This window comes from Pleurodeles waltl, chromosome 8 (assembly GCF_031143425.1).
Source record: "Pleurodeles waltl isolate 20211129_DDA chromosome 8, aPleWal1.hap1.20221129, whole genome shotgun sequence".
Classification (NCBI taxonomy): Eukaryota; Metazoa; Chordata; class Amphibia; order Caudata; family Salamandridae; genus Pleurodeles; species Pleurodeles waltl.
Genome location: NC_090447.1, coordinates 348,838,978 through 348,866,144, shown reverse-complemented (window position 1 = coordinate 348,866,144; position 27,167 = coordinate 348,838,978). Strand labels below are relative to the sequence as shown.

The following is a 27,167-nucleotide window of genomic DNA, read 5'->3' as shown; positions in this document are numbered from 1 at the left end:
GAGGTACCTGGTACCTCATATGGCCACACGGGGTGGGACCTTGAGGATTCTGAAGAGATCCTAGGACCTGCAGGGGACAGTACTGGAAGTACAAGAGGAGGTCGTGGTAATAGGCCCACTTTCTCTCCCTCTGGGGTGGGCGAAAGGGTCACTAGGAGGAGTAGCTTCTCATCATCCTCCTCTTTCCTTGCCTCAGCATCTTCTGCTGGGTCCATCTACTCTAGCTCAGAGAGGGATAGAAAGCTAAGGGGTTCAGCTTGCTGAAACTTGAGAAACCAAAACTCAAGTTGAAAAAGCAGCCCTTGAGACAGAGGCCCTAGAGCTGGAAAGGGAAAGAAAGAATTTGGGGTTAGAATGCCATGGTGGCAGCATTAGAGAGTACAGAGACAGGTAAGACCTGTTTGATTCTAGGAATCTCAACAGGATAGTCTCACTTTACAAGTCTGGGGATGGCATCCATAAGTGTATTTCTGATGGATACAACTACCTGTGGATTCCTCACCTCATGAATACTCCCATGGCGCCAGCATTCGACGGAAATCTTCTTACTAGTCTCTGCACGTCGACGAGGACGTCACTGTCGCCCACGCGACGCCGTCTGACGTCATACAGGCAATAAGAGGTCCTCGACGACGTGCGGACGTCAGTTCCCTTTTTTCCGTGCATTCGAAACGGTTATCTTCGAGGGAGCAACTGTTACTCTTGCGGTTACAGTGTATATCTTGCTGCGTAGTCTTTCGCTGTGGAAATAATGTCGCAGAGAAAGTCTGGATTTAAGCCTTGTCGTGAGTGTGGAGGCAAGATGTCGGTGACGGATCCTCATTCCGATTGCCTTTGGTGTTTGAGCTCCGACCACGACGTCTCGACTTGTGATTCATGTCAGCACATGAATCCAGAGGCTCTTAAAGAACGTGAGGCGAAGCTGTTTATGGCCAAGTCAAAGGAGAAGCATCACAAGAAGTCTTCTCCAAGACATCGGCGTCATCGAGACTCCCGGCGCCGTAGAGAATCTCGGCGTCATTCAAGGGAGGCTCGTTCCAGGTCTCCGGATCGGCGCCGAAGAACATGGGAGGTCAGCCCCACGGTTACGCCGCATCCTTCGACGCCGTTGCCTTCTCCGGCGTCTCCAACTTCACCTGGACAGGCGTCGGTGATTGAGGTATTGGAGCCTCAAGTGTTTTCTCCGGCGCAGACGCCGAGGCCGGCGTCGGGGTCGCCTCCGAGACAGGCACCCCAGTATCCGGCTTTTCCCACCCCTGGAGCCGATAGTTCCGCATTCTTGAATGCGATGTATGCCATCTTCCAACAGATGGCTCCAGGGGGTGCTCCGGCTGGGCCTTTGGCCTTTTCTTTGGGTGATCCTGCGCCTCTTCGGCCGGCACCCTTTATGCCCTTTCTCCCGTTTGGGAACGTGGGCTCGGCGCCAGTGTCGGCGCCGGTGGCCACTCCGGTGGCTTCGGAAGGATTGGCCCCAGGGATTTCCATCCCGTCGACGTCGAGATTTCGGCCTGTGACTCCGGTGGGTCCATCCGTTTCAACTGCTCTTCAGTCGGCGCCGAAGTTACCTGTGGCGCCGGATGCGGCGTCGGTGGCTTCGGAAGATCGGCGCCGATCTCCGACTTCGGCGGAGGCATTGTCGACTCCGCGGATTGAGCAACGACTGCATTCAAGGAGACGTGCTCTCCGGGTACTAGAAGAGCAGGAGTACCAACGAGCCCTAGAGGAAGGAGAGCTAGAGGACTCGGGTGATGGGCTGCGTGGACTGGAGTCGGCCAGTGGGCTGGACACTTCCCCTGAGTGGGACCTTTCGTCCCCGGGGGAATATACTGAGGAGGCTGCTTCCTTTCATGCAGTGGTACGGAAGGCAGCTAGTTTTTTGGACCTGCCTTTGCCGGTGGTGGAGGCGAAACAAAACCTTTTGACAGAGGTGTTACATCCGGCCTCAGCCGCGGCGGAGCCTCTGTTACCTTTTAATGACGCTCTGCTGGATCCGGTTTTAGAGGTGTGGAAGAGGCCGGCATCTTCCCCAGCAGTTCACAGAGCCGCGGCCAGAAGGTATCGGGCGGCTCCAACTGACCCTGGTTTTCTGTCCAGGCACCCTACGCCGGAGAGCTTGGTGGTGCAGGCCTCCTGTTCGTCCAAGTCAGCGCCTGGTTCTTTTCCGACGGTGCCTGGGGACAGAGATTCAAAGAAGCTAGAGGCGCAGTCGAAGAAGATTTTTTCGTCCTGCAGTCTGGCGTTAAAAGCCACCAATGCAACCTGTATCCTGGGGAGGTATATTCATGCTCTGATGGATGACATCTCCTCTTCGTTTACAGAGCTTCCCCAGGGTCTTTTGGATCTTGTCTCAAATGCCCAGGCTGCTGCGACCCAAATTATCCAGACGGGACTGGATACCACCGACTCGGTAGCCAGAGCAATGGGCACAACTGTGGTGGCAAGGAGACAGGCCTGGCTCCGTAACTCGGGCTTTTCGGCTGATGTACAGTCCACATTGTTGGATCTCCCGTTTGATGGGGACAAACTGTTTGGGGCTAAGGCTGATTCGGCCTTGGAACGTTTTAAGGAAAGCAGGGCCACGGCTAAGTCGTTAGGGCTCCAAGCTCCTCCTTCCACGGCCTCTTCCAGATTTTTCAGGAGGTTTCGTGGATTTGGGCGTGGCTCTTCCTCCTCTTCCTTTCGGGGAAGATATCAGCAACCTGCCTCTTCCCATCCCTATAGATCTTTTAGGGGGAGAGGTAGGGTCCGCACCAGAGGAGCCTCTCAGCAGCACTCTGCCTCTTCCTCATCCTCTGGCGGGGTGCAGCAGGGGAAGCAGCCTTAGGCTTCCACCATTTCCAACTCACGCCTCTCCTGTAGGGGGAAGATTACAGCATTTTCTCACCAAATGGGAGACTGTTACGTCGGACAATTGGGTTCTCAGTGTTGTGGGAAAAGGCTACACCCTTCCTTTTCGGGAGTTTCCGCCCCTCATCCCGCCCCGCCCTTCGTATTGTTCACAAGAACACCTCCTGTTGCTAGAACAGGAGGTAGAAGTCCTCCTTTTAAAGGGCGCGGTGGAGTTGGTCCCGGAGCAGGAAAGGGGTCAAGGAGTTTACTCAAGGTATTTCCTGATTCCCAAGAAGGATGGTCGTTTGAGACCAATTCTGGACCTGAGGATCTTGAATTGGTTCCTCAAGCAGGAAAAGTTCAAGATGCTGACCCTAGCACAGGTGCTTTTGGCGTTGAACATGGAAGACTGGATGGTGTCTGTCGACTTGCAGGATGCTTACTTTCATATCCCGATACTCAAGTCACACAGGAAGTATCTCCGGTTTGTGGTGGGATCGCAACACTATCAGTTTGCGGTCCTTCCGTTTGGTCTTACTTCAGCACCTCGAGTCTTCACGAAGGTGATGTCGGTGGTTGCGGCAGAGCTCAGAAGGAAGGGGATAGCAGTATTCCCTTACTTGGACGACTGGTTGATCAAAGCCAAGTCCCCGGAGCTTGTGTTGCGTCATCTGCAGTCAACAACCCAGTTGTTGTTCGACCTGGGTTTTTCGGTGAACGAGCCCAAATCTCACCTAGAGCCCTCTCAGCGCCTCCTGTTCATAGGGGCAGTACTGGATACAACATTGGGTCGGGCCTTTCCTCCGCCTCAGCGGATTCAAGATATTCAGGATTTGGTTCCAATGTTTCGAAATGGAGCGGTAGTTCCAGTCCTCAAGGTCCTTCGTCTGCTCGGTCTTTTTGCCTCCTGCATTCTGTTGGTCACGCATGCTCGCTGGCACATGAGGGCTCTTCAGTGGTGCCTCCGAAGGCAGTGGTCTCAACACAGAGGGGATCTAGAGGGTACTGTCAAGATCTCCAGAGATGCTGCTGTGGATTTGAAGTGGTGGATTGTAAGCAACAATCTTTCGCAAGGAAAGCCGTTCCAGCAGTCGCCACCAGTGGCCACAGTCATAACGGATGCTTCCACTCTAGGGTGGGGAGCTCATCTGGGGGATCTGGAGATCAAAGGTCTTTGGTCTCCAGAGGAACAGATTTTTCACATCAATCTGTTAGAATTACGGGCTGTACGTCTGGCTCTCAAGGCCTTCCTCCCTTCCCTTCGTGGTCAGTCGGTACAGGTCCTAACTGACAATACTACCACGATGTGGTACATAAACAAGCAGGGAGGAGTGGGGTCGTACCTTCTCTGCAGAGAAGCTCTTCGACTATGGTCCTGGGCAAAGGACCATCGGATTTGCTTGATAGCAAACCATCTGGCCGGAGTTTTGAACGTGCGTGCGGACAGTCTCAGTCGCCACTTCTCGGCAGACCACGAGTGGCGTCTCCATCCAGATCAAGTCCGTTTAATCTTCCAGAGGTGGGGGTTTCCTCGGGTAGATCTGTTCGCCACTCGAGAGAACGCGCATTGTCCGTTGTTCTGCAGCCTTCAGTATCCGATGCAGGAAGCGTTGGGGGACGCGTTTCAAATGACCTGGTGCGGCCAGTTGCTTTACGCGTTTCCTCCCATACCCTTGATTCCTCGAGTATTGAGGAAGATTCGCCAAGACCGGGCTCTAGTAATCATAATAGCTCCGGATTGGCCAAGGAGGGTGTGGTACTCCGACCTTCTCCAACTCTCAATGTGCCCGCCGCTCCGTCTCCCTTTCAGGGCAGACCTCCTCTCGCAGTCGCAGGGGCAGGTTCTACACCCCAACCTCCAGAGTCTGCACCTACATGCCTGGAGATTGAACGGGGCAACCTGAGTTCCTTCTCTCTCCCGCCTGAGGTAGTGGATGTTATATTAGCGGCCAGGCGACACTCCACTAAATCTATCTACGCTAATAGGTGGTCTAAATTTGTTGCGTGGTGTGGAGAGAGGCAGATTGATCCTTTGCATGCTCATCTATCGGACGTTTTGTCTTTTGCTCTATCTCTGGCGCAGAAAGGTTGTGCAGTGGCTACCATTAAAGGTTATTTATCGGCCTTGTCAGCCTTCTTATGTCTTCCAGACCAACCATCTTTATTTAAATCCCCTATTGTTATCAGATTCTTGAAAGGTCTTCTAAATCAATATCCTCCAAAGCCATTCGTTATGCCGCAATGGGATTTGTCCTTAGTCCTGACTTTCCTTATGGGGTCCCCTTTTGAACCTATGCATTCTTGCCCCTTGAGGTATTTGGTTTTAAAAACAGTCTTCCTGATAGCTATAACATCAGCAAGGAGAGTGAGTGAGTTGCAGGCCTTATCAGTAAAACCCCCTTATACAACTTTTTATGGGGATAAGGTGGTGTTGAGGACCAAGGCTGCTTTCCTCCCGAAGGTTGTTTCACCCTTCCATTTGGCTCAGGCAATTACTTTGTCCACGTTCTATCCTCCGCCTCATCCTTCCAAAGAGGAAGAAAGACTGCACCGTCTGGACCCAAAGAGAGCGTTGAGCTTCTTTATCGATAGAACAAAGGATTTCAGGCTGGAGGATCAGCTGTTTATTGGATACGTGGGCAAGAGGAGAGGAAAGGCAGTCCACAAGAGAACACTATCCAGGTGGGTTGTTCTTTGCATTAAAATATGTTACTCTTTGGCAAAGAAGGATCCTCCTGAGGGCATTAGAGCTCATTCCACCAGAGCTAAGTCGGCCACTTCGGCCTTGGCCAGAGGTGTTCCTGTGGTCGACATCTGCAAGGCCGCAACTTGGTCGTCCCTTCACACTTTTGCAAAACATTACTGTTTGGATTCTGAGGTTAGAAGGGACGGCCATTTTGCACGGTCAGTGCTGCAGGATTTCTTGGTTTGACCATTTAGGCACCCACCGCCGGGCGTGGTACTGCTTTGGGACTCTATTCATGAGGTGAGGAATCCACAGGTAGTTGTATCCATCAGAAGAACGAGTTACTTACCTTCGGTAACGACTTTTCTGGTGGATACATTAGCTACCTGTGGATTCCTCACGGTCCCACCCGCCTCCCCGTTGCCTTTCTGGTCTTACCAAGTAATCCTTGAGTGCGCTCCTCTTGGTCTTTGAGGGTGCAATAGATGTATATATAATATATTTATATATATATATATATGTATATATCTTTATGTATATACTTGGTGTGTGTATATATTTTAAAAGAGAGAGTTTTTTATATATATATATATATGTACATAAAAAGATTTACAGTTATTCATACAATGTGGTGTATTTTTACAATATAATGGATGTTGCCTTGCTCTTTCATTGCATTGCCTGGTTGTTCTCATGCACGTAAAAAATGATTGGTACTGACGTCCGCACGTCGTCGAGGACCTCTTATTGCCTGTATGACGTCAGACGGCGTCGCGTGGGCGACAGTGACGTCCTCGTCGACGTGCAGAGACTAGTAAGAAGATTTCCGTCGAATGCTGGCGCCATGGGAGTATTCATGAGGTGAGGAATCCACAGGTAGCTAATGTATCCACCAGAAAAGTCGTTACCGAAGGTAAGTAACTCGTTCTTTTGTTTTAGAGAGGGCCTGTAAAGTCCAGAAGGTCCTTCAGAAGCAGTGGGCAGCAATCCTGTGGCTCTCCTTTGCAGGTAAAGGCAGACACAAACGTAGAGATAATAAAGGCTGACTGTGGTCATATGTTATCCGAGTGAAGAAAATAATCTACTCCAAACATTGGTATTCACACATCCCTAAAAGATTAGTTTACAGATCACCTTCCTACAATTGCTGTAGTATATTTTTATTTAGTAGTCCTATGGAATTCAAGTCTGTGTACCTAGTGTGGTCCCGATAGTGATCAGTTAAACACCCTCTTATTGCAAGCTAATGGGTTACTTCTCATTTGGAACCCTACGTAGAAACATTTAACAGTGAGCTACTTTAAGTTACTTTCAGACCCCTGATGTGACTTCAGCTAGTAGAAATACATGGTTGTAAAGAAAATATATAATTTCCTTCAGCTCTAACAACAAAATGTAAGTTATGTGGTAACTTACATACCAAAATAAAATCAATTGTAGTTGTTTTTCCACAAATGATGCAAGAAAACCCTTCTTCTTTAGATGCCTTGTTCTGATACCGTGAGCTAAATAAGCATATTCAGCTGCACAAACGCTAACATATGACAAAGCCCATAATATATTTTAACTCTATAGAATGCATGCCACACCCCTGCTCCACCACGTCCTGCCACAATGTTAACTTTTCTTTCAAGACCTGCATTAAGGAAGATCAAATTGACAGCAAATGAAAGTTGATGGCAATCTGCACTATTGAAGATCATCGGTTCGTTACCCCTTCCTCCCAGCTGCCTTCCCCCAGACCCCCCCACACAGTTCATGTAACACAGACATAGACAAGAAATTATAAATCAAAAAATGAGGCTGGAAGAGATAGTCAGCAATTATGTCAAGAAAGGGGGGGAAAGCGGCAGGAACTGATGGCACTCCAATCTGCACTATTGAAGATCATCGGTTCGTTACCCCTTCCTCCCAGCTGCCTTCCCCCAGACCCCCCCACACAGTTCATGTAACACAGACATAGACAAGAAATTATAAATCAAAAAATGAGGCTGGAAGAGATAGTCAGCAATTATGTCAAGAAAGGGGGGGAAAGCGGCAGGAACTGATGGCACTCCAATTGAATTATGTAAATTATTGGGGGATGCCATTTTTCCGATAATGTTGGCCTTGTTTGAGGAAGATATACGATAAGAGTGAGGAACTCCCAGAATCATGGAATAGCGCCATAATTACAGTGGTTTTGAACCCAGGCAAAAGTCCAGTTAGGTGAGTCGTATAGACCAATTTCTTTATTGAATGCTGATTATAAGGTTTTTGTTAAGGTTTTGGTAGATAGATTGAATAAAGTGGTGGGGGTCTTATACATAAAGATCAGAAAGGATTTATGAAGGGGAGGTATCTACATGAACTTACAGGGAGTTTAATAGGGACGATTGATATAGCTACATCATTTAGCCTCCCTTTAGCTGCAGTAATGTTAGATGCTGCAAAGGCATTTGATAGGGTGAATTGGGTCTTCCTGTTTAATGTTTTAAAAAAATACGGTTTTGGGGGAAAACTTTTTCGGGTGATGTGTCTAATTTATTCGAAACCAGTAGTTAGGGTTTTGGTAAATGGAAGTTTGACTCCACTGATCCAAATATTTAGGGGCACGAGACAGGGATGCCCTCTTTCACCACTGTTGTTTAATTTATATATGGAACCTCTTACCAGAAGAATCAGACAGGATCAGAAAATTCCATCTTTTGTATATGGGGAATGGGAGAAAAAAGCCCCCCTTTATGCTGATGATTTGTTAGTCTGTACATCTGATTTACATGTGGCTTTACCAGATGTCCTGGATATAATTGATAATTTTGGTAAAGTTTCGGGCTATCAGATAAATGCTGATAAGATAGTTATTATGGCATGTAATCAGAGCATGGGGAATCGCTCCAGTAAAAGTGAAATGAGGTATCTTGGTATTAAGATACTTCAAGATATTGAGCAAATCGCAGACGCTAATCTTAGTATGCTACGGAGAGATTGCTCTAAGCTGATGAAAAGTTGAATGTATTTACCTTTGTCAATTTTGGGTAGAATTAATTTAGTTAAAATTATAATTTTACCTAAAGTTACCTTCTTATGTAACTCAATTCCTTTACAGTTTGATAAAGTTTTGATTGGTAAATTTCCGCAAGATTATAAATGCATTTATTTGGTCACAGAAGGGAGTGAGGATTTCCTGGAAAAAGCTGCGGAGGAAAAGGGAAAGAGGTGGTTTAGCATTACCTGATTTGCTAATATATGGTTGGGTGTTCCAACTTAAAAAATGTCAGGATTCTGGGCTCTTCTTTAGGCACTACAGACATGGGATGTATGTTTAAGGCTATATTAGCAGAAGTAAAGGAGGGTCTAAACCATTACCTGTTTAAATTTGGGGATCCCAAATATTTCAAAAAAATCAAGTTAAAACTTCTGCAGGATGCTGCCCAATTATGATTTAATGTTAGGTCTCTGTTAAGGATTTATTATTATAGCAATCGGTCACCTATTTGGGATTCACCAGGTACGCCAGAATGTCTGAAGGATGTTTTGGCTATCCCAATTAAGAAGGCAGGTTTTAAATACTGGGGGGAGCTAGTTAAGCAAGGGGACTTACTGTCTTGGGAGGAAATTTCGCAGAAAACAGGTGGGGCTTTGTTGAGGTTAAAATATCTCCAATTGAAAGGGTGGATAGCTAAGGATAATAAGAGATGCAGTTGGCAGTTTCAGATAGAGGATAAGAAAAAGCGGTGGCGTTATGGTATTGGGAGATGGTGGAGGCAGGGGATGGTGAATTTAATCTGCCTAAAGAACTTTGGGTTGACGTTTTTCCGGAAACACAGTTCGGGGAGGTATGGTAGGTGTCTATGCGTACTATATATCAAGTGGTTAAACCCGCCCCGTTTAGATGCAATCATATATTTACACTACATAGAGCTTTTTTTCTCCTTATAGACTTTCAGAGATGGGGAAAGGTGAGGTGATTAAATGTGGAAAGTGTGGTTTGGAAAAGGCAACGGATGTCCATATGTTTTTCGAGTGTTCGGAGATTCAACCTTTTTGGGAAGCAGTGAGACACACAATGTCCAATGTATTGGGGGTGGAGATCAAGATCACCCCACTATTAGTTATTTTTGGTAGACTGGAGCAGATAGTTAATTTAAGGATGGACATGCAGAACTGGTTATTTTATGCAGTTTTATTAGCTAGAAGAGAAATTTGTAGGAAATGGGTAAGTAGGGTTATTCCCTCCTTCAAAGAGTGGTTGGATCAAGTGTAATATGTATTTAAAATGGACACGGTAATGGGTATCACTAAGTGAAGGAAATTCTGGCTACCTTTTAAAGCCTGGTTGGAAGCACAATTGGTAAATATATAAATTTTGTCCGATGATTATTTCTTCCCTGCTGTCTCTCCAAATTCCTACCTCTTCCTTCGTTGTGAGGTGGATTTGTTGAGAGAGAAAGAAGGAGGTTCCTGCCTCCCCGGGTCTAGAAGGATGGTTGACCCCAAGAGCGAGGAAAAAGACCTGGTGTATGGGATGACTGGGGACAAAAAAAAACAACAAAAAAAACATTGACAATTACTTCTGATAGATAAATCTACCTGCTGATTCCTCACCTTTTGAATATCCCATGAGCCCAGCTTGAAAGAGAAACTTTTTCAATAGCTCTCCCATGCCAACAGGGGGCGTCAGGTTCTCCACTGCTACACACGTGAGCCTGTGTGACATCACAATAGCCATAAATTGCCCTGCTGATGTCTGTTCCTTTTTTTTGTTCACATGTCTTTGGTTGACGTTTTTTTCAAACTCTGTTAGGAAATAGTTGCAATTTCAATGGTTTCACAGCTTAAGTGATGTTATTTGCTGCTATGACCTCACAACAGAAATAGAGTTTTAAACCCTTTAAAGACAATGTCGGTCATATGTCTATCTCTGACCCCCATGACATCTGCCTTTGTCGGGGATCAGATCACAACATTGATGCCTGTTTCATCTGTCACAGGATGAATCAGAAGGCCCTGCAAAAGAGAGCAGGGCTAAATTGTTCTAGACCAGAGCAACAGATGAGAGAGGTGGCTGAAAATCAACATCATGATCCAGATCTCCTTTAATTCGCTCTCTGACGTCCGTGAAATGCAAGTATATGAAAAGGTGATGTTGTGAGTCCTGACATCGAACATCTAAAAATAAGTTGCTGAGATTAATCTCTCCACAACCAAATTTGGAGGAAGGTAGTCCGATTATGCAGACTTAATTCCTAACACTGCTGTTGAAGTCTCGTTGGATGCCGGTGCCTCTTCTGACTCCCGATCCCAAGATATCTGGCATGATGCCAGCTTTTGATCCACCTCATCCCCAATAGAAGTATCCATCTTTTCCATTTCACTTCTTGAACACTATATTCATCATTTTTAATAGGGTGATGGTTCAATCTGGTACACCTGTGGGCCCAGTGGATCCTCTAGCATGTTCATTTGAAGGCCTTTTTGCCATTCATGCCAATGGCCCAGATACCCTGGCTGACTCCAGAGCCAATCGGTGTTAACCGAATGTAGACCCATCTAGTTTGTCAGGTTCTTGCTCAGAAGTTTAGTCTGGTCTGCAAACGGCATCACTGGCACCGATTTACCTCTGCACCAAAGTCAAAGAATTAGAACCTTTTTAGTGTCACCGGTGCGATTACCGGTGCCAGTACCGGCAATGTTAACACCTCAGCATTCTCAATTTCCCCTGGATCCTTTCCTTTAATGTCTAAGCACAGATCCAGAGGAGAAATAAAATGGCTGCTCAAAGAACAGCATTTTTTGGAGGAAAATGAGTCTCAAGAAGAGAAAGGAGAGATTGTGGAACGTCACACTATGGATCCAGACTTTGAAGGGCAGAAGACAAATGGTTTGGAGACCTCATCAGAAAGGGAATGATGTCCTCCAAAACGCATTGTACTGTTTGAAGAAACCACATACTATTCTGTGATTAAGAAGGCTGCAGAAATGTTAGATTGTCAGCTCCCAACCACGTAGCTTAAATCTAATATTGTAACTGAGGTCCTATACTTGTCTTCAGTGTCCTCTGAGCCTTTAGTGCCCTTAAATGAGGCTTTGACAGAACCAATTTTGGATTTTTGGCAAAAACCTCTCTACAGTGTCCAGACAGATAGCCAGGTGTTATGAACCAGCTCCTGGGGAGTCTTCATTTTTGTCATCTCATCCTACACCAGAGAGTATGAGCAAGAAGAATCATGGACTACCAGAGCCGACACCAGGTTAATTTCTCACCTTGCCTGCAGATAGAGTGCCCAAAAAACTGGAGCAGTCAGTTAAAAAGATATTTTTGCCAGCAGCATGGCTCTCAAGTCAACTAATGAAACTGCCTACTGGGTAGATGTATTCATGCCCTTCTAGATTAAGCGCAGGCAGTTCGTAAATTGCCTGAGGAAATAGTCATTTCTTGGAGCTGATAAACAGTGTACATGCCGCAGTCCACCACGTTATGCAGTCAGGACTATATACTACAGATTTTGTGGCAATGGCAATGGCAATGGCAATGGGCACCTTAATTTCTACCTGAAGACCTGATTGGTTGAGAGGTTCAGGATTTTTACATCATGTGCAGAATACTCTTATGCATACACCTTTTTGATGGCTGTCGCCTTCTTAGAGCTAAGGTAGATTCTGTCTTAGAACGTTTCAAAGACTGCAAGCTCTCACCATGGGTCTCCAGTCACAACCAAAGGAGTAGAGACAGTTCAAATGAATATGAGGCTTCTCCAGAGGCTTTTCACTTTGTGGACACCAAGAGAAGCAATAGCAACAACACCGGCTATCTAAACCCATGCATATGCCCTACAGAGGGTATGGTAGGGGTAGACAGAGGGCCATTCCTCTCTCTCTCCATCTTCCACTTCATCCTCTTCCCCCTCTTCTAACAGCATAGGAAAGCAGCCCTAGTTTTACGATCTTAGAGAATACTTTACCACTATCAGGATGGGTATCCCAAATTCTAAATCATCAGAGGTCTATAACATCAGACCTTTGGGTGTTTAGGATTGTGGGAAAGGGCTATGCACTACCATGCCAAGAAATTCCTCCACCTTTTCCTCCATAAACCCGTTCTCTCTCTACAGATCATCTTCAGCTCCTCCAACAGGAGGTACAGTCCCTACTCCAAAAGGGTGCAAGTATAGTTGCTGCCCGAGCAGGGGTCAGATATGCAGCTGTTGATATTTCCTAGGTCCCACGAAGGTCAGCAGTTTATGTCCAATCCTGGACCTCAATAATTTGAACTGTTTTCTCTAGCAGGAAATGTTGTAGATGCTGACTTTCGCTCAGGTTCGTGTTGTGTTGGAGATAGAAGATTGGATAGTGTAATTGACTTGCAGGATGCCTGCTATCATTTCCTTATTCTGCAATCACACACTAAGTATTTATGCTTTACAGAGGGATGTCAAAACTTCCAGTTTGCAGTCCTTACATTTGGCCTTAATCCCACACCTTGAGTTATTATGAAGGTGATGGCAGTGATTGTAGCCCATCTCAGAAGGTTAAGGATACAAATATTCCCCTATCTGGATAATTGACTCATCAAAGCCAGTTCTTCGGAGTTGGTGTTGCATTACGTGCAGGTGACAACTCAGCTTGTTGTTCGGCCTGGACTTTTTCGTCAATCAACCTAAATCGCTCCTGGTGCCCTGTGGTTCACAACTGTGAATTTAAACTTCCGCCATCATCAGAGGATTCCTGACATTCAGGCTCTTGATTCCCATGTCTCAGGATTGGGTGGTTATTCCTGTCCAGAAGGTGTTACGCTTGTTAAGTGTGCTAGCCTCCTGCATATTGTTGGTCACCAATGCACACTGGCACATGGGGGCTCTCCAGTGGTCCCACCTCAGACAGTGGCTTCAACATTGCTCAGATCTAGAAGGTCTGTATGAAAAAATCTCCTGAGACCCTGCAGTGGCTCTTTAATGGTGGAGTGTGACCGGCACCCTTTCTCAAGGGAAATTGCTCCCCTCCTCTGGGTCGGGAGCTCATCTGGAGTAAGTGAAGATTAAAGGCATTTGGTCTCCAGAGGAACAGCTGTTTCATATTAACATGGTAGAATTACAGGCAATAGGTTTGGCTCTTGAGACCTTCCTCTCTTCCCTTTACAGTCATGCAATCCAAGTCTTGATGGACAACTCTACTGTGATGTGGTACATAAACCAGGAGGAGTGGGGTAGTCTCTTATCTGCTTTTTTAGCACTGTGGTCCTGGGCAGCAAATCACCTGGCTGGAGTTCTCAATGTATGTGCAGACAGTCTCATTTGATGTTATTTAGACAATCACAAGTGGTGTCTTCATCCAGAAGTGTTTCTGTTCATCTTCCAGCTATGGGGGAACTCCTTAAATACTAAGCTACTCTGGAGAACATGCACATCCTGTTGTTTTGCAGCCTCCACTAACTGATGCAAGGAGTACTGGGGTATGCGTTTTTAATTGAACTGGCACTTCCGGCTGCTTCACATGTTTCTTCCGATACTCTTGACTTTTGTGGCGCTGAGGAAGGGGGAGTTGGTCCCCGGATTCCAATAATGATTCAGTGGGGGCCCCCCGGGTGCCATTACTGAAAGTGTGGGTCCACAGAAGTCAAAAGGTTGGGAACCACTGCATTAGTGGGATCTTAATTTCGTTTTGACATCTCTAATATGGTTACTTCTGAACCCCTTCATAGTTGTCCTTTATGGCTGTTAACATTTAAAGAATGTTTCATATTGCCATTAAAGGAAAGGCACATTAGTGAGCTTCAACCTTTGTGTGTAAAGAGTCTTATGACTACATTCTTTCCTGATAAGTTGGTGTTGAGAACCAGGGCTGCCTTCCTGCCAAAAGTGGTCACTCCCTTTCAGTTGGATCAGTTCATCACTCTTTTTCCATATTTTATTCTCCCATTTGTTGGACCCCAAAAGAGCGGTCAGTTTGTATATGGACATAGTAGTAGCTAAGTGTGCAACCGGCCTTTTAAGCACATACGTACAGTGTCTACAAACACGGATGAAAAGACTGCACAACTTTTCTTGACTACCATGTTCAAAGGACTATAAATGAAGATATCGCTGTATGAGAGAACTGATAATAGGGAGGAGGATTTAGCATAATTTATGTTGGGTTAGATGTAAGTTAGTATTGTGCTACCTTATTTTCCAGCTAAAATTTACCAAGACCAGTTTAGATTGTCCACACATCTGTGCTGTGTGGTGCAGTGGCATGTGAAATATGCACCTGCAAAAAGAACATATGATGGACGAAATGTAGAACAGATCAAACATTCACCCCCAGTCACAGATCAGGTTTTAATCCATCAGTTTTTTTTTGCTCACCATGCCATCCCAATTTGGACCCAGCGATATGCAAATCAGCCTTGACCCTTCTCCCCATGGCAACAGTTCTGCCCAAACCTGGGACTGGTTTTGGGGTATCGCCCCTCATCAGCCAGGCTAGCTTGAATCCAGTGGCACAGTGAGCACAGGACCCACATCTGAGCATACCCTTCCCACTTAGGGCAAATGTAGCAACATGAAAGAATGATGGACGTGGGTCCTGTGCTTGCTATGCCTGTTCCCATGTTTGATTTGTTCTGCATTCTGTCCATCATCTGTTCTTGTTTGCAACTAACTGATGATGGGTGATAACTTGAAATGTTCCCAGCATGCTTGTTTCCTCTGTAATAAAGTAATTTTATGCAGGCATTACAGGCTCCCGTTTATTATCTTTTCAAACTTTAACAGATATAGTGGAGGTCTTTAATTCTTCCGACATGTATGCAATGAATCTTCAGTCGTCTGTGTGTCCAAAGTACTGTTTTAAAGCATGTTTGCCTGCCCGATCTTCTTCGTGCACTTTCTTGTGATATTTTTCAGACATATAAATGTAAGTGTAGTTATATAATTTCAGTTGTTTTTAGTTGTCATAAAAGCAAATGTTTGCCTTCCTAAATCGCATCTATCAAATGTGATAGCCATTCTGTATTGCCTTTTCTTTTAACGTCAAATGTCTATCCGCTTCCTGTAAGTTTCTAAAGAACTCTTGTATTGCATGTTGATCATTTTCCATTTGATTGTTATCACGTGTCATTTTCATGTTATATTTAGGTGTTTTGCTTGGTTGGTTTTGTTTGCTGCTTTGAAAACATTAATTGTTTTAATGGCATGTCTTATATGCCTCCCAAATCATGTTTTTAGTGAAATGCTGTAGATAAGACTTATCTGTCTTGTGAGTTACTGGTAATTTTGTGTAGTTCTCTTGTGTGCAGCCGTACTAAATTAAAAACATTTGCTGTGCTGAAGAAATATATGTATACCTAAATTGAAACGTGTATTTTCAGCGCTAAAAACCTGTATTTACAAAACTCCTAAGCTGAAGTTTGGAGAAATGATTGAACTTTCAAAATATTTAAAGCTAATATTCAAGTGAAAAGTTGGGAGACTTCAAACCATGGGCATTGTAGCTATGATTTTTATGTATTAGCCATGTTGAGATTTTACAATATCAAAGCATTTTTACATTGCTGTTGGGAACCCTATGTTTTTTTTTTTTTTTTTAAATAAATGTTTTCATTTTATACATTGCAGCACATGGGCACATCATAGCATTTATAATGTCATGGTTATACAAGAGTACCAGTTTCAGTGGCTAACAGAGCCAGGATATCCACATAATGACAACATCTCAACACTACTTTACAAGGTGGCCATGCAATCAGCAAATCTTTCCACTTAGTCACCTATCAATACAGCTGGCATAAAATCATTAACATTGAATGCTGAACTGGTCTTGCCCTTAGGTGAATAATTGCTGCATGTCTTTTGCACTGATTTTCGCTCGCACTGGTGTGCTAGTGTTTTGTTTGGGTGAGTGTCAGCGGTGTCTCAGCAGCTGGTATGTCTGCATACATACCATCTTTTTTTATACCGCTATAGCCCCCCTAATGTTTCATGTCTCGGATGGGATGGATGATTGAGTCCAGGTAGGCCTTTCCCGTCAAGTGGCTCGAGATAGACAGAAAGCACCTCATGCTATTGCTTTCCTGGTACGTCCTGCATAGTCCCCTTATCTCCTCCTTTCTTAGTATTGCTTTTTCAACTGCTGCCCAACTCACAACTTCTAGTTAGATGCTCCCAGTACTCCACATTGGGAATGGAAATATGTATGGTGTGCCACTGTTGCCTTTCTCTATCCCATATCAGATTGCGTAACAACTGATTGAGACCGAAACCAATCCTGTGGTATCCAGATCAGGAGGTTGTGAAATGAAATAACACCCTGGAAGGATAATCACTGTTGACAATCTCACCTAATGCACTAAAATGATCACTGATGTTAATCTTGCAACCAATAATGTAATTGGTGTCTGATGTGATCACTATTACAACTTTAATAATAATAATAATAGTTCTGGATGATTTTCATTGACCATAAATTAATCTTATTACATGAAATGTGAAGACCCCCCCCCCCCCCCACCCCCCCCCCCTCTCTAGATCATTGAATTGGAAATATTCTGTTTCTTCATGAACTTCTCAATGTATGGTTATTTTACCAGTCACATCTCACCTCAGATGACATATAATATTTGTGCCTGGCCTTATAATCGTAGTCATATTTTTAAAACAACCTGTTTCTGGTCAGGTGTATTTTGGTAAACTGAAATATCAAAATCTTTTGCAGCTTTTACAAGGTCAAGAAATAGTTGTTACTGTAGTTTTATAAGAGGAGATTATTTGCAGTGGGTATTGTTTGTCTACTGTTTCCACGTGCCTTTACTTAGATTGGTTTGCTGTGTGAACACTAGGTTTTCTTGAAGCTTTTTAAGACTGTAGTTGACTTCTTTTAATGGGGAAATAAAGGCCCTGTACCTTAAGAGCAGTTAAAATCAGAAGAACTGCTTCTGACATTTATTTGTATTAGTGTTGACGTGATCATAGCTCTTTTCATATGTAGTAACTTTTAGTTTTAACTCTGTGTGTAGGTTTAAATGTAATATGTGGTTTTTCTTCTGTTCTTAGGTTATGCAATGGTCTCCACAAGATGTTGTGTCCTTGAGGTGGAGCAGTCTCAGCCATACGCATGCTGGTACTCCATTTACGTAAAGGGGTCTAGAATTTCTTCTTTAATATTGGCCACATAAACAGACAAAATTGCAAAGATCTGCCCTGTGTCGAGTATGACCGCCACGACCCGTGGCTCCCCTGTTGGCGGGAATGAAAGCCAGGGCCAGGCTCCGGATGGACAGTCACAGCCACCCCTCCAACAGAATCAGGTAAGCCGTCTTTTTAAGTTCTAACAAGTTAGCAATATATATATATCCTGCTGAATAGTGTAATTATTTCTGTTTTTAGGTCAAGCTTTTGATACCACTTGTATATACTTTTAATATGTACTTTTTTGTGGGCTTACTGCTTTTCACTGGTTTGCTTCAGTGTCCTTTACAAATCCTTGCTTGCTAGAGGTCAGCCTTTCTTATCTGAGAGGGACTTCTAGTTGCAGATTCCTTACCTTAGAATTTCCCAGGCGTCGGACTGGATCTGAAGAAATTTTCTTCGAGCAGTACCCATGCGCGCCGTTAGGTGGCATTGGTCGACTCCGCGGGCGTTGTTGGCGTCGTGGTCGCAGTGATGAGGTTGCAGTCATATGTAGGCGCCACCCCAGCGCGAGCGTCAATTCTTTTCTTTCCACGCCAACCTACGCACAGATCCGGAGAAGAGCTTCCCCAGTCACTTTTTGACTAACTAAAACATTTTGTCGCATTAGTTTTTGACGAGTTTTCGTTTTCCTCCAATGATGTCTTGTAAAACCAGATTTAAGCCCTGCGACTCCTGTCACCGCATGATGTTGGTGACGATCAGCACCTCGTGTGCCTCTGGTGTTTGGAACGCGACCACGACCAGAAGTCGTGCTCAGAGTGTCTGACCATTAACCTGAAAGCTTTGAGGGAGCGGTTCCCGAAGCTCATGGCGGCCTGACACTCTACTCCGCGTTGTTTCCGGTCCTGTTCAAGAGGAAGGTCACGAGACCGGTCGCGGAGTCACCACCTTTCTTCTTCGTCCAAGTCATCTGGACGTCCGGGTAAGGAGAAAAAGTCAAAGAAGGTGAAACGTTCTTCGACTTCGCCCCGATGCTCGCTAACACGAAGCGGGAAGAGCGTTGATGCTCTAGGCCTCCGTCCTGGGAGCCTCAGTTTGGGTCCGTCCCGGTTATGGATATGGTGATATTGTAGAGGGGTTGCTGGACCCTTTAGAGGACCACCTTGAGCCTGAACTGGGCTGGGTACAGAATTTGGGTGATGCCAGTGGGTTGAACACTTCCCCTGACACTGGCATGTTTTCTCCCCATACCGTAGCTACGGAGGAGGGAGCGTCAGTCAATGGTGGTGAGAACGGCTGCTGAGGTTTTGAACCTCGAGCTTCCTTCTGTGGAGGTCAGGCCTAAGCTCCTGACTTAAGTGCTTCAGCCTGGGGCCCCCAACTCTGCACCCCTTCTTCCCTTCAACGATGCACTTACAGGGTGAGTACCCGCTGCCATCGGCCTGCACTGAATGACCAAAATTTCCTACACCTGAGACCCTTGTCATCCAAGCTTAATCACCCTCTGGTGCATTCCCTACCGCTTCCCCGGACAGGGAATCAAAAAGACTAGACAACTTTGGGAAGATATTTTCTTCTGCCAGTCTAGCACTGCGGTCCGTGATCACCGCATGCCATTTGGGCCGCTGTTCTCATACTCTCTGGGATATGGTCATGTAAGTGCTGTCTCAAGTTTCGAAAGAGGACCCGAACGTTCTCTCCCAAGCCATGACAGATGGGAGAGACGCAGCCAAGTTCATGATACGCTGTGGACTGGATACGACCGACTCACTAGGTTGATCGGTTGCATCGATGGTGGCATTGAGACGCCACTCCTGGTTGAGGACGTCTGGCTTTTTGGGGGATGTCCAGCAATCTTTGATGGACATGCCCTTTGATGGCATTTGTCTCTTCGGAGACGAGGCAGATTCAGTGCTCGAGTGCTTTTAGGATTCCTGGGCTGTGGCTCGGTCTCTTGGCCTCACAGCCTCTCCTCGCCCTCCTCAGTCCGCCTCTCGCTCCTTTTATGGCTACGGAAGGGGCACCCAACCGTGTCCATTTCCACTGGGCCCCCGACCCCTGTATGCTGTACAGCCCCTGTGCGGACACAGGATCCACCAATTTCATGGATCAGGGAGTCAGTGGGCCGCCAAGTCCACCCCCTTTCCCTACTCTGCCTCAAAACCTTCTTAGTCCGTTGGGACATCCAGGACTAGTTGGCCACAGGATTCGCCATCACCTGCCCCACTGGAAATCCATTACCACGGACGTGTGGGTTTTACAGATTGTCTGAAGAGACTACTCCCTCCCCTTCGAGAATCCTCCTCCAGCCATGCCACCATCATTCGATCATCCATCGGAGGATCATTTGGCACTTCTCCATGAGGACGTCAAGGCTCTCCTGGCCAAGGGAGCCATAGAGAGGGTCCCTGTGCCAGCAGTAGGTCGTGGTTGCTATTTCTGCTACTTTCTGGTGCAGGGCCTTCATTCTGTCCTAGACCTCCCATCACTCAACCTCTTCCTCAAGAAGAAGTAGTTCAAGATGTCAACCCTAGCTCAGGTCCTTTCTGCCCTGGACACTGGAGACTGGATGGTAGCGTTGGAGTTGCAGGACGCCTATTTCCATATTCCCGTCCTGCCGGCCCACGGACGTTACCTACGATTCGTGGTAGGTCACAGCACTTTCAGTTCACCGTGCTCCCCTTTGGCCTTAAAGTGCCCCTTGGGTGTTCACAAAAGTGATGGTAGTGGTTGCAGCTCATCTGTGCAGGTTAGGGGTTCCAGTCTTCCCCTACCTTGACGACTGGCTGTTGAAGGCGGACATGCCCCTGAAAGTCGTCTCCCACCTCCAGGCTACGGCGAACCACCTGCATTTAATGGGGTTCACTATAAACGTGCCGAAGTCACACCTGACTCGCCCCTGAGATGCTCCCTTTCATCATCGCTGTTCTGGATACAGTGCAGTTTCAGGCCTATCCTCCGTAAAAGCAAGTCCTGGATATTCGGGCTATGATAGCAATGTTTCCGTCTCTATCCTGGATTTCGGTGAGACGGACTCTTAGGCTGCTGGGACTCATAGGCTCCTGCATCCTGCTGGTCCACCATGGCAGGACCTGAAGTTCCATAGGGCGCAGCATCAGGGGAATCTCTCCGACATGGTTCAGATCTCGGAGGGACCTGCGAAAGACCTCAAGTGGGTGGTTGTCAAATCCCGATTGGGTCAATAGCAGATCCCTCTCCCTCCCAAAACCAGATCTCACAGTAGTGACAGATGCATCATTCTTGGGATGGGGCGGCCACATGGGAGAGGCGGAGATCAGAGGTCTCAGGCGGAGTCTGGGCTCCACATCAACATTTTGAAGCTCCGGGCGGTCCGACTTGCATTGTACTATGACGACAGGGATGAATTTGTGCATTTTTATTGATTAAATATTGTGCCTGTGCACATGCATGTCTCTGAGGTGGTACGCGTGTCTGTGAGGATGAACTGATATGCCTGTGATGAAGAATGTGCCTGTGATGACTGCATACAGTGTCTCTGCTGATTAACTCATGCAATAGTAATGCATATTCTACAGCATCAGTTTTGTGTCAGTAAGGGTGTACTTACTTGTTTGCAAAGATGAACTTATCCGTCTGTGAGACAAACGTATGTTTGTCACAATGAAATTGTCTGTCGGTGAAAAGAGCTAGTGTGTAATTGAGTGAACTTGTGTGATATGTGATGGCTAGCATGAGCATGCTTTTTTTTTAAAATCTTACTGACAGTCACATTTTCTGTCTGTGAGGCGAATTTGTGTGGCTGCATGAAAAGGGGCCATTTAAATGCACCTCCTCCCTCATTTGATTGTTCCCTGCCCTGCACATCTGACAGATAGTGCACCTCTCAACACCTCAGTGAGTATCCTCGTATCCAACAGACTTAGTGTATGAGCCCCTTGTGTAGTGAGTGTCCTGTTGCAAAGTGTACACGTTGCCCGATGTTACAGTGCACATTACCCCCTGTTGAAGCAAACCATTTTCTCGCCACGGCTGTTCAGTCCTCCCCAATTTCTTATCATACTTTTCCTGTCACGCCTTGTTACCACTGCACAATTTACAGTATCTTTTTTTTTTTTTTTTAAGCTTTCTTGTCTTTTCTGCTTTCTGTCTTTGTTTTCTCCGTGTTTTTTTCTTTTTTCTTTCTATTTTGCTGCTTTTTATGCTTTCGTTGCAGAGAGTGCCCAGACCCTGTTACAGCAGCTGGCCATTATTCGTGTTGGGGATGGGAAGGGACAGGTTTCCAAGTTTACTTCCGAGCTGAGGGCAATAGTTATTGTGTTGTGCAGTAGAGATTAGAATGTGCAGTTTTACAGTAGGGTCGAGGTTGTTGAATATCACAGTGGACCAGTGCTTAATTAAAAAAAAAAAAAAATGTTTTAAATAAAATTACAAAATTGTAAGCGCATTCCAGGGTCCTCGTCGGGAGGCTACTGCAGATTGCACCACCCACTGCCCCTACCAGCTCTGCCAGTGAAAGTATCAGCACAACTAATAATCATCACACTCCCCCTAAGTGTGACAATTTGGACCATTCTAGGCCCCCAAAGCTAGAAGAACAGCTTGGGGGCAGCTATTAATAATTTTTAATGTATATTAAATGAATAAACAACTGTTCTTATCTTTAAATTAGTCAAACGGCGCCACCGAGTGGCAGACTGTCATAAGTGTCGGAGTTGACTAGTAATTGCTGATGCCGTGCAGTGGAAACCACTGGCTCAAATTAAGCACTGCAGTGGATGCATCCTGCAGTTGTACTGCAGGGCTCAGTGTATGCACAATATGGCAAGGTGTTAGCAGGCCGCAATGTGCATGTTTGCGATCTGCCCACAGTGCACTGGTTATGCACTTTCACAGTACAGCTCCATGTTCTCTCACAGAAATGCCCAGGTTGCCTCCTGTTGTGAGAGCCACCGCCAGCCCCTGAGGAAAACAAAGACGTCCCTTTCCTTTTAAACTCCCTTATGTCGCTCAGAGTACATTTTGCTCTTCTATGATTTTCGGGGCACCCTCAGCGCCCCATTTTTGTACTGTGTTGTGCTCTGCCCTTTGTTCTGGTGTTACTGTGCACACATTGTTCAGAGGGTCTTACAGCTGATATTCCCTGCCTTATAGTGCACTCTCTGCCCACTCTGCTGTACCACATAACTTTGACATTGACAAAGCCGAAAGCTCTGGCTTAACACTTAAAAGGTCCCTCAAGCCATACCTGTTGGCTATGCCAGTGCTTGTTTAGGATGCAGGCATTCTTGTATACTAAAATTAGTTTTTATTCTAATTTCTGATGGATACAACTACCTGTGGATTCCTCACCTAATGAATTCTCCCCATGCGCAGCATTCAACGGAAACTTCTCTCTCTAGCTCTGCACGTCGGCGAGGTCGTCACAATTGCCCGACTCCACGCAGCTCCGCGTAACGTCATCGTGGCAATAAGAGTTCCTCGCCGCCGTGCTGACGTCACTTCCCTTTTTTTCCCGTGCCTTCGATAACGGTTACTTTTCTGTTACCTGTATCGTTAGCTCTTCGGAAGGGATACTTTGTGTATTTCCAGGATGTTGGCTCCGAAAAAGTCGGGTTTCAAGCCCTGCAGGGAATGTGGAGGTTGCATGTCTGTGACTGATCCGCACAACGATTGTCTTTGGTGCCTCAGTTCCGATCACGACGTCCAAGAATGCGGATGTTGCCAAACGATGAATCCGAAGTCATTGAATGAATGCGAGGCGAAGCTTTTCTTGGCAAGGTCCAAGAAGGAGAGGAAGCGGCACCATCGGTCCTCTTCTGGAAAGTCATCCCATAATAAGCGACGTCATCGTGACTCCCGACGTCGGTCCAGATGTCGGTCGGCGTCGAGGTCTCCATCGTCCCGGCGCCGCAAGTCTTGGGAAGTGAGTCAGACGGTGTCCCCTCAACCTGCGACGCCGCAAACGTCCCCGGCGCCGTCAGTCTTTGAAGTTGTGGAGCCTCAAAGTCATCTGGCTTCGCCGGTGCATCCTGAACCTGAAGAGTCCAGCCCCACTGGTCCCCTGGCTTTCAATCTCGGCGTTCCGGCTCCATATAATCTGACGCCGTTTATGCCATTTTGTTCAGCTGGAGATTCAAGTCAGCCTCTGCCGACAGTGCAGCCCTCGATGTCGAGGGAGAGACCTTCGACGTCAGTGTCGGAGGTGATGGAGCAGACAGGTCGGATGTCGGCATCGGATGCGGGTGCCTTCTCCAAGGTGCTGATGGATCCATCTGCGGCGTCGGGTGGATCCGGAGAACCTGTCATGAAACCTTCCCGGCGCCATTCACCGACGTCGCTCCGCTCCATGTCGACGCCAGGGCTCGAGGCCAAGTTGAGGTCACGTCGAAAGGCCCTTAGACTTTGAGGAGAGGGAATATCAGCAGCAATTCCTCGAAGAAGGGAGATCACTGATCCCCAGGGTGATTTCCCTGGGTTGGACACAGCAAGTGGTCTTAATACCTCTCCAGAGTCTGACCTGGCCTTCCCTAGTGAATATACAGAGGAGGCAGCCTCTTACCACTCTTATTAGGAAGGCCGCAGCATTTCTGGATCTTCCTTTACCGACGGTGCAGGTGAAGACCAACCTTTTGACTGAGGTTTTGCATCCTGCTACAGCCATGGCGGATCCTCTTTTACCATTTAATGAAGCCCTGATGGATCCGATCGAAGAGGTTTGGAAGAAGCCTGTTTCTTCTTCGGCTGTTAGTAGGCCGGTTGCCAGGCGTTATAGATCTGTGCCTGGGGACCCGGAGTTTTTATCCAAACACCCTTCACCAGAGAGCTTGGTGGTGCAAGCATCCTGCTCTTCGAGGTCGGCCCCTGGTTTGTTTCCGGGAGTACCATCGGACCGGGAATCCAAGCGGATGGACCAATTGGCCAGGAAGGTGTTTTCTTCTTGCAGCATGGATCTAAAATCTTCCAATGCAACATGTATTCTGGGCAGGTATATCCATGCCATAATGGATGCGACGAAGACTGTACTTTCGGACATGCCCTAGGACTTGCGTAGTCTTCTTTTGGATGCTCAGGCGCCGGCTACGCAGGTTATTCAGACAGGGCTGGATACCACGGACTCTATTGCAAGAGCCATGGGGACTTCCGTTGCCTCCAGACGGCATGCGTGGTTACGCACTTCCGGATTTTCGACAGACGTCCAGTCTACGTTGCTGGATCTGCCCTTTGATGGGGCAAAACTGTTTGGATCAAAAGCGGACTCTGCGCTAGAGCGCTTTAAAGAATGTAGGGCCACAGCTAGATCTTTGGGTCTGCAGGCTGCTGCTACCCCATTTCGATCTATAAGACGGCTGCGTGTTTTTGAAAGAGGTGCTTCCTTTCGTGGGAAATCACAGCAGCCGGGGCAGCAGTCCTCCAGCCTCCTTTATCGCTCATAGAGGGGGCGGGGTAGAGTCCGCACAAGAGGTGCCTCCCAGCAGCATCACCCTTCCTCTTCCTCTGGAGGGTTACCTCAAGGAAAGCAGCCCTAATCCTCTCACCATTGTTTCTCATACCTCTCCGGTAGGGGGGAGGCTTTCACTCTTTCGCCCATATGGGAGTCCATAACAACAGACTCGTGGGTCATCAGTTTGGTGAGAATATGTTACGCCCTTCCCTTTCTGGAGATTCCTCCTCCCTTCCCTCCCCGTCCTTCCTTTTGTTCAGAAGATCATCTCCTGCTGTTACAACAGGAGGTTCACTCCCTATTATTGAAGGGTGCAGTGGAGTTGGTTCCAGAGCAAGAAAGGGGTCAGGGGTGTTATTCCAGGTACTTCCTGATCCCCAAGATGGATGGTCGTCTGATGCCTATTTTGGACCTGAGGATTTTGAGTTGGTTCCTCAAACAGGAGAAATTCAAAATGCTGACTATCACAGGTGCTTTTGGTGTTGGACAAGGAGGATTGGATGGTGTTGGTCAACGTGCAGGATGCTTATTTTCACATTCCCATTCTCAAGTCGCGCAGGAAGTATCTCCGGTTTGTGGTAGGATCGCAGCACTACCAGTTTGCAGTCCTTCCTTTTGGTCTTACTTTCGCACCACGGGTCTTCACGAAGGTGATGGCGGTTGTTGCAGCACACCTCAGGAGGAAGGGAGTAGCAGTATTCCCTTACCTGGACGATTGGTTGATCAAAGCCGAGTCTCCGGCCTTGTGCTGCGTCATCTGCGGGCAACAACCCAGTTGTTGTTCAGTCTGGGTTTTTCAATAAATGTGCCCAAGTCTCACCTAAACCCTCTCAACGTATCCTGTTCATAGGGGCAGTACTGGACACGACATTGAATCGAGCCTTTCCTCCGCCACAGCGGATACGGGACATTCAGGCATTGGTTCCAATGTTTCAAGAAGGAGTGGTAGTTCGGGTCCTCAAGTTCCTTCGTTTGCTCGGTCTGTTCGCTTCTTGCATTCTGTTGGTCACGCATGCACGCTGGCATATAAGGGCTCTTCAGTGGTGCCTTTGCAAGAAGTGGTTTCAGCACAGAGGAGATCTCGGGGAATCGATAAGGGTCTCCAGAGACACTGCAGCGGATCTCCGATGGTGGGCTGTAGAAGGCAACCTTTCTCAAGGGAAGCTGTTCTCGCAGCCAGCTCCGGTGGCCACGGTGATAACGGGATGCCTCCACCGTAGGGTGGGGAGCTCATCTTGAGGATCTGGAGATCAAGGGTCGTTGGTCTCCATTAGAGCAGAGGTTTCATATCAATCTGCTGGAATTGCGGGCGATTCGTTTGGCCCTCAGGGCCTTCCTCCCTTCCCTGTCAGTCAGTTCAGATTGACAGACAACACGACCGCGATGTGGTATATCAACAAACAGGGGGGTGTAGGGTCGTACCTTCTTTGCAGAGGGGCTCTGCGACTCTGGTCCTGGGCGCGGGACCATCGGCTTTGTGTAGTGGCAAACCATTTGGCCGGGGTCCTAAACCTACGTGTGGACAAGCTCAGTCGCTTCTTCTCGGACGACCACGAGTGGCGTCTGCATCCGGATCTAGTTCTTTACATCTTTCGGATGTGGGGTTTTCCCCAAATAGACCTCTTTTCCACTCGAGAGAACGCGCATTGTCCGTCGTTCTGCAGCCTTCAGTATCCGATGCAAGGGACGTTGTGGGGCGCGTTTCAGATTTCCTGGTGCGACCAGTTGCTTTACGGGTTTCCTCCCATACCCTTGATTCCTCAGGTTTTGAGGAAGATTCGCCAAGACCGGGCCCAAGTCATTCTGATAGCTCTGGATTCGCCACGAAGGATGTGGTATGCAGACCTTCTCCGACTCTCACTGTACCCGCCGCTCCGTCTCCCTTTCAGGGCAGACCTCCTCTCGCAGTCGCAGGTTCTACATCCCCCCCACCTCCAGAACCTGCACCTTCATGCCTGGAGATTGAACGGGGCAACCTGAGTTACTTTTCTCTCCCACCGGAGGTGGTGGACGTTCTTTTATTGGCCAGACAACACTCAACCAAGTTGGTCTATGCAAGTAGGTGGGCTAATTTTGTTCGTTGGTGTGGAGAGAAGAAAATTGATCCCTTAAGTGCCCATCTTTCTGATGTTTTGTTGTT

At 47.0% G+C, this 27,167-nt stretch overlaps 1 protein-coding gene across 4 annotated transcripts in view; it reads left to right on the top strand.

Moving 5' to 3' along the window:
* Positions 1-27,167, top strand: part of USP9X (ubiquitin specific peptidase 9 X-linked) — a 1,493,361-nt gene that overhangs the window by 59,804 nt on the left and 1,406,390 nt on the right. For all 4 annotated transcript variants that reach the window (XM_069204214.1, XM_069204212.1, XM_069204215.1 and 1 more), the window contains exon 2: positions 17,527-17,780. In XM_069204214.1, the coding sequence (XP_069060315.1) occupies positions 17,685-17,780 (96 nt within the window). In that variant the 5' untranslated portion in view covers positions 17,527-17,684. The remainder of the gene's footprint in view (positions 1-17,526; positions 17,781-27,167) is intronic.